This window comes from Trichosurus vulpecula, chromosome 4 (genome assembly GCF_011100635.1).
Source record: "Trichosurus vulpecula isolate mTriVul1 chromosome 4, mTriVul1.pri, whole genome shotgun sequence".
NCBI lineage: Eukaryota > Metazoa > Chordata > Mammalia > Diprotodontia > Phalangeridae > Trichosurus > Trichosurus vulpecula.
The window spans coordinates 157083723-157091358 of NC_050576.1; the positions used below are offsets into that span (position 1 = coordinate 157083723).

Sequence of the window (7636 nt, forward strand, 5' to 3'; positions counted from 1 at the left end):
AGACATCATCTATATGTATGTGTATGACTGTATAATATACATATAATATTTCATTTATAATATTAAATAAGTACTACATAGTAATATCAATATATTATTATGACAACTATAATTAAAAGTAGAATAGTCTGGTGAAATTTTTATAAGTAAACTAATAAATTAGCTATAACTTACAGGCCCAATGTTTATATGTCCATATGTGCTTTCCAAGTCTTCAAAAATATATTTGTCCTCAAACTGTATTGTATTTTTTTGCAATTTTTTTTACAACCTTGTTTGTTGAATTTCCCCTATAATCTTAGTTGGTTCTATCAGTTTACTTAACAGACACTCTTCTCATAGATCAAAAGTAAACTTCAGTCCAAGACAAGTCAAAATTTTCTTAAGTTCCGAAGTAGAAGAGTCAACATATCTTGAGTTTTTTATATTTATACTATATCCAGGTATTCAAAAGCTGCATACATGATGACCTTTTGAAAAGATCTAATTTTCAGCGCACAGATTTGAATAGCACAGGACCAAGGACAAAACCCCAGGGAATTCTACCGGAGACTTCATTCCAAGTCGACATTAAACCATTAATAACTACTTTTTTGGTCCTTTTCTCTCACCCACATATCTCCATCTTTTCCACATTAATAGTATGAGAAAAATTGGCAAATAACACTTTTGCTAAAATCTAGGCAAATTATATAGCTAATATTTGTCTGATCAACCAATTTACTAATCCTGTCAAAACAGGAAATAAGGTTAGTCTGCCCTGACCTGTTCTTGATGAAGCCATCTTGGCTCTTTGTGATCATGTCCTTTTCCAGATGTGTACTAACCATCACTTTAATAATTAGTTCTAGAATTTTCCCATAAACAGAAATCCAGCTCATTGGCATATAGTTTTCAGAGTATTCTCTTCCTTTTTTGAAAAATGGGTTATTTTACCCTTTTAAATCCTGTAATAGTTCTCTAATTCTCTGTAGCTTTTATGTCACTGACAGTGACTGTCAAATCATATTCATCAGTTCTTTCAGTACCCTAATGAAGTCCACAAGCATATATTGAGTGCCTGCACTCTAGCATGTACTATAATAAGGGATAGAGATACAAAGAAAGGCAACAATTTAATTTAATTTAATTCAAAAATTAGTTCCTCTTCTGAAGGAGCTCAAAGTCTAATAGAGGAGAAAAGATGCGAACTATGTATAAACAAGATATAGACAGGACAAACTGGAGATAGTTTCACAGGGAAGGCATTAACATGAAGGAGGACTGGGAAAGGCTAATGACTAACAAGACATTGATGTCCATTTCAGATCACATGGCCAAAAAGCTACTGTAAATATTTTTGCAATCTAATCCTTTTTTTGTATTCTTTCTTTGGTATATCTGTCCTGACATTAATATTACAAAGCCTTTCATATTGTTTGTATGCTACTTTTCTGCTGACTTTCCTTGTTTTTATCATCTACACCGATCTTTGCAAAAATCTAAGTTGGGTGGTGAGTTATCTGTGCATCCATACCATCCACTTCAGAAAATTCACTTTTCTTCCTCATCAAAATTATATTCCTTTATGTCCAGAATTTCATTCTTGAGATTTTCACATCTCTCCTCAACTTTGGTCCATAGGATCCTACCTATTCAATGGCAAGACAAAAGTCAGGATGACTTGTGATGGCCTGAGATGCAGTGAGTGACCATGGCATCTTCAATGCCTGACCAAGCTCTAAGCATCCACAGCACCTGCTTCAGCCACCTTCATGGGGGGTGGAGCCAAAATGGTGGAGTAAAAGCAGGGACTTGCTTGAGCTGTCACCCCAAATCTCTCCAAACACCTGTAAAAAGTGACTCTAAACAAATTCTGGAGCTACAGAACCCACAAAATGACAGAGTGAAACAAGTCTCCAGCCCAAGATGGCCTGGAAGGTCATTGGGAAAAGTTTATCACACCTTGCTGGGAGCAGAGCACAGCCTAGTGTGAGCCATGCTGAACATACCAGGCCAGAGAAGACCAGGCATAGCAGGCCTCAGGGCACTGAATCACTGGCAGCTGTGGTGGTTTCCAGACTTCTCAACCCACAAATGCCAAAGACAACTTAGCAAGTCAGTGGGAAAAGTCTGTTGGAACTGAGAGAAGGGCATGATCAAGTCCCAGCCCCAGGGTGGTAGAGGTGGCTATAGCAGCAGCAGCAGTGGCTGCTTCCAAAGATCCAGTCCCATACATGGTGAGGGGATCAAGTGGCTGATCAGAGCAGGAGTGCAGGGATCTCTTTGCTGCCACTGAGGCAGGATTCTCTTGCCTTGCTCTGCTTGGATCTGGATTGCAGTCCTGGGTGGAGGTCCTGGGCTGAGGAGGAGCAGGCCTTGTAGTGGCTGTGGAGAGGGAGTCCTTCTAGCAGTTCCAAGGCAGAAAACAGTGCTTGAGGTCACTCACAGAAGAGAGCGCAGGCCGGGAGAGGAGTACATAGCTCTCCTTGGATCATACCACGTCAGAAGAACTGAAAATTTACAGGTGCCTACAAGTAGTTTTGTATATTACTTCTCTGCTGACTTTCATCAGTTTTGCTGTGCAAAACTCCTGAACTTGGGACAGAGCACTCTCCACTCTAGAAACAGTCATACCTTGACAAAAAGCTCAAAAGTCAAGCCATAGGCTGGGAAAATGAGCAGATAGCATAAAAAACTCAAACTATAGAATCTTACTTTGGTGACAAAGTAGATCCAAACATACAACCAGAAGAAGGTAACAAAGTCAAATATCCAACATCAAAAGCCTCCGAGAAAAATAAGAATTGCTCTCAGGCCATGGAATAGCTCAAAAAGAATTTTGAAAATCAATTAATAGAAGCAGAGGAAAAATTGAGAAAAAAAATGAGAGTGATGCAAGAAAATTATGAAAAATGAGTCAACAGCTTGCTAAAGGAGACTCAAAGAATACTGAAGAAAATAACACCTTTAAAAATAGACTAACCCAAATGGCAAAAGAACTCCAAAAAGCCAGTGAGGAGAAGAATGCCTTAAAAAAACAGAATTAGCCAATTGGAAAAGGAGGTCCAAAAACTCACTGAAGAAAATAATTCCTTAAAAATTAGAGTGGAGCAAATGGAAACTGACTATGAGAAATCAAGAAATTGAAATATCTCGTTGAAAAAACAACTGACCTGGAAAATAGATCCAGGAGAGATAATTTGAAAATTATTGGACTACTTGAAAGCCATGATAAAAAAAGAATCTAGACATCATCTTTCAAGAAATTATCAAGGAAAACTTCCCTGATATTCTAGAACCAGAGGATAAAATAGAAATGTAAAGAATCTACTGATCACCTCCAGAAAGATAGCCCAAAAGGAAAACTGATAGTAATATTATAGGTAAATTCCAGAGCTCCCAGGTCAAGGAGAAAATATTGCAAGCAGCCAGAAAGAGACAATTCAAGTACTATGGAAATATAATCAGGATAACACAAGATTTAGCAGCTTCTATATTAAGGGATCTGAGGGCTCGGAATATGATATTCCAGAGGTCACAGAAACTAGGATTAAAACCAAGAATCACCTACCTAGAAAAACTGAGTATAATCCTTCAGGGGAAAAATAGACATTCAATGAAATAGAGGACTTTCAAGCATTATTGATGAAAAGACCAGAGCTGAATAGAAATTAAGGCATAAGAGAGGAATGTATTGGGAGAAGGAGAGAGGTAGAGGTAGAATGGGGTAAATTATCTAACATAAAAGAAGCAAGAAAAAGCTTTTACAATGGAAGGGAAGAGGGGAGAGGTGAGAGGGAATGAATGAACCTTTACTCTCATTGTATTTGGCTTAATGAGTGACTAATATACACACTCAATTGGGTATGAAAACCTATCTTACACTACAGGAAAGTAGGGGGGAAGGGTTAAGGAGGGGGTATGATAGAAGGGAGGGCAAATGGGAGGAGGGGGTAATTGGGAGCAAATACTTTTGAGGAGGGACAGGGTCAAAGGAGAGAATAGAATAAATAGGGGTGGGATAGGATGGAGGGAAATATAGTTAGTCTTTTACAACATGACTGTTATGGAAGTGTTTTGCATGACTACACATGTCTAAGTTATATTGAATTGCTTGCCTTCTCAATGAGGGTGGGTAGGGAGGGAAGAAGCTCAAAGTTTTAAAAACGAATGTTAAAATTGTTTTTATATGCAACTGGGAAATAAGATATACAGGCAATGGGATATAGAAATCTATCTGGCTGTACAGGAAAATAGAAGGGAAAGTGATTATAAAAGGGGGTGACAGAAAGGAGAGCAGATTGGGGGAAGGGGTAATCTGAATGCCTGCTATGTTAGGGTGAGGGGAGGAGAGAGTTGGGGAGAAAATCTGGAACCCAAAATCTTGTGGGAGTGAATGTTAAAAACTAAAAGTAAATAAATAAATAAATTTTAAAGATTAAAAAAAAATACAGTAGTGGATCAGCAGAATAGATTAGGCACACAATACACAGCAGAAAACAGGAGAGTAATCTTGTGTTTGATAAATGCAAAAATCCAAACTTTTGGGACAAGAACTAACTCTGATAAACTGTTGAAAAAACTGGAAAACAGTTTGGCAGGAACTAGGTATAGACCAACACTTCACACCATATACCAATATAAGATCAAAAGGAATACGTGATTTAAGCATAAATGGAGATAGCATAAATAAATTAGGGGAGTGTGGAATAGTTTACCTGTAAGATCCATGGATAAGGGAAGAATTATGACCAAACAAGAGACAGCACTACAATATACAAAATGGATAATTTTCATTACATTAAATTAAAAAGGTTTTGCACAGTCAATATAGCCAGTATTAAAAGGAAAACAGAAAACTGGGGGAATTTTTTAAAAGTAAATCTTTCTGATAAAGACTTCTGTCAAATATATAGAAAATTAAGTTAAATTTTTAAGAATGTGAGTCATTCTCTGATTTATAATTGGTTGAAGGATGTGAATAGGTAGTTTTCAGATGAAGAAATCAAAGCTATCTATAGATGTGTGAAAAATGCTCTAAATCATTATTGACTAGAGAAATGCAAATTAAAACAATTCTGAGGTACCCCTTCACAATTATTAGATTAGATTAGACTAGTTTGGTCTAGTATGACAGAAAATGAAAATGACAAATATTATAGGGGTATGGAAAAATTAGGACAATGATGAGCTATAAGTCATAGAGTTATGAACTGATCCAACCATTCTGGAGAACAATTTGGAACTATGCCCAAAGAGCTATAAAACTGTGCATGCCCTTTGATCCAGTAATTACACTTCTAGGTCTCTACCCCAAAAATATTTTTTTAAAAAAGGAAAGTGAGGGGATGCCCATAAATTGGGGAAAAGCTGAGCAAGTTATGGCACGTGATTGTGATGGACTACTATTATGCTTTAAGAAATGATGAACAGGATGGTTTCAGAAAAACCTGTACTTACATGAACTGATGCAAAGTGAAGTAAGCAGAACCAGGAGAACATTGTATGTGGTAACAGCAATATTGTATAATGAACAACTGTGAATGACTTAGCTATTCTCAGCAATACCAAGATCTAAGACAATTCTGAAAGACCTATGATGAAAAAATGCTATCTACCTCTAGATAAAGAAGCACAGTAGGATTTTTTTTTACTTTGTTTTTCTTGAGGGTTTTTTTTTTTTGGTCTACGTTTTCTTTCACAGCATGACTAACATGGACATTTTAAATAAATAAATAAATAGATTTTTAAAAAGGATACTAGCTATTCACAAGTCATTATTAAGGTAAATTTGCATTTCACCAAAGAAATCAATAGCCTGGTAAATGCATAGTTCCTTATATTGCAGAGTGTTCCAGCTAGCTCAACATTTCAATACTAATCATTTCTCAGATCATCTGTCACAAAATTGCCTTGCATGTATGATCTCTGTAATAAAGGCTTTCAATGACACTTCTTAAAAAATTAAAAAAAGAAATGGAGACCCAAATCAGATTCCTCTCTTGTTGACAATTCCTCCAATGAATTAAGAGACTTTATGCAAATTTTGGAATAAAAATGATATTTAATATACTAGGACTGTTTGCAATATTTGTGGTCCGGGCATAAGCTTTATAGGCCCAAAGGCTGCTTGAAAAACACACAGTTGCTTAGGGCAGCTTTTTGCCCAAGGCTCGCCTTAGGGCATCCTTGACTTCCTTATTTCTTAGGCTGTACACAACAGGGTTCAGCAATGGTGTGATCAGGGTGTAAGTAATGGAGAGTAATCTGTCTTGTTCTATTGAATTCTCTGACTTGGGCTTGAGATAGGCAATGGAGGCACAGCCATAGTGGACAATGACCACTGTGAGGTGGGAGGCACAAGTGGCAAAGGCCTTTTTCCGCCCCTCAGCTGAGGCGATCTTGAGGATGGCAGAGATAATGAGGATGTAGGAGATAAAGACTAAGCCCATGGGCACCAGGATTACTCCTAAACTGATGATAAAGGTGATGATTTCATTGATTGTAGTATCTATACAGGCAAGTTTCATCATGGGGCGGATGTCACAGTAGAAATGGGCCACTTCTGCTTCACAGAAAGGCATGTTGAATATAGATGTCACCTGTATAGATGCAATAGTTAAACCAATGGCACATGCCCCACCCACTAAGTAGGCGCATACTTTTTTATTCATGACAATCATATACCTCAGGGGGTTGCAAATGGCCACATAGCGATCATACCCCATCGCTGTGAGCAGGAAGCAGTTGTTGATGGCCAAAGTGACAAAAAAGAACATTTGAGTGGCACAACCTTCCAGTGAGATTGACTGGCTCCATCCTATGAGACTGGACAGCATCTGTGGGATGATGACCAATGTGTACAAAGTCTCAGAAGTAGACAAGATGCTCAGGAAGAAGTACATGGGAGTGTGGAGATGGCAGTCAATGCAGATGACAGTTACAATGATGACATTGCTCACCAGGGTCATGATGTACAAAGTGAGGAATACTGCGAAGAGTATGATCTGGTGCTCATGGAAGCTGGAGAATCCCTGGAAGATGAACATGGTCACCTGTGTGTGGTTCTTTCTCTGCATCAAGAAATCCTAGAGTCTGAAAGCAATAAAGGGAGTTAGTGTGTATGTCCCAAGTTTCCATTTTTTTAAATAGACTTTAAGGCACAGGATAGGGGCTATGCTGATCAAAATGTGTCCTAAAGTCGTCTTTTAGTTAGGAGAACTTTAACAAAGTAAAGAAATATGTTTACCTAAAATCTTTACTGTTAATTTTTCCTTTAATCATTAACTTAGAAATTGCCCCCTTTAAAGGCTGTAGCACATCTCTTTTTAGAGGTTAATGATGAGTCGTGTCACTGTTTGTTGGTATGTTTTCCTGAGCAAGCCTTTCTTGAATTATCAGAGGGTCTCTCAGTCTGTCTAGTAATATTTTTCTCCCTGTTCCCACTCTTATCATTCAAAATCGTTTGGAGGGGGTAGAGTCAAGTTCAACATGTCTCAATTTATTAAAGGTATTGCTCACTTAAGAGAATTTAGTTAATATGTAAGAGGGACCTCTCAAAATCTATTCTTACCTTAAGCAATTATGGTTGCACCTACCATATTGTCTTGTCCTGTCTTCTTAATAGAAGGGATCCAGGTTATCTGATAGCTAA

General features: G+C 37.6%; 1 protein-coding gene across 1 annotated transcript in view; it reads right to left on the reverse strand.

Annotated features, from left to right (window-relative positions):
• LOC118848144 (putative olfactory receptor 10J6) overlaps positions 1-7061 on the reverse strand; it is a 50582-nt gene extending 43521 nt beyond the window's left edge. Inside the window, 1 exon segment of the mRNA XM_036756908.1 lies at positions 6546-7061. Within this exon segment, the coding sequence (XP_036612803.1) occupies positions 6546-7061 (516 nt within the window).
• Between the last annotated feature and the right edge of the window lie 575 nt (positions 7062-7636).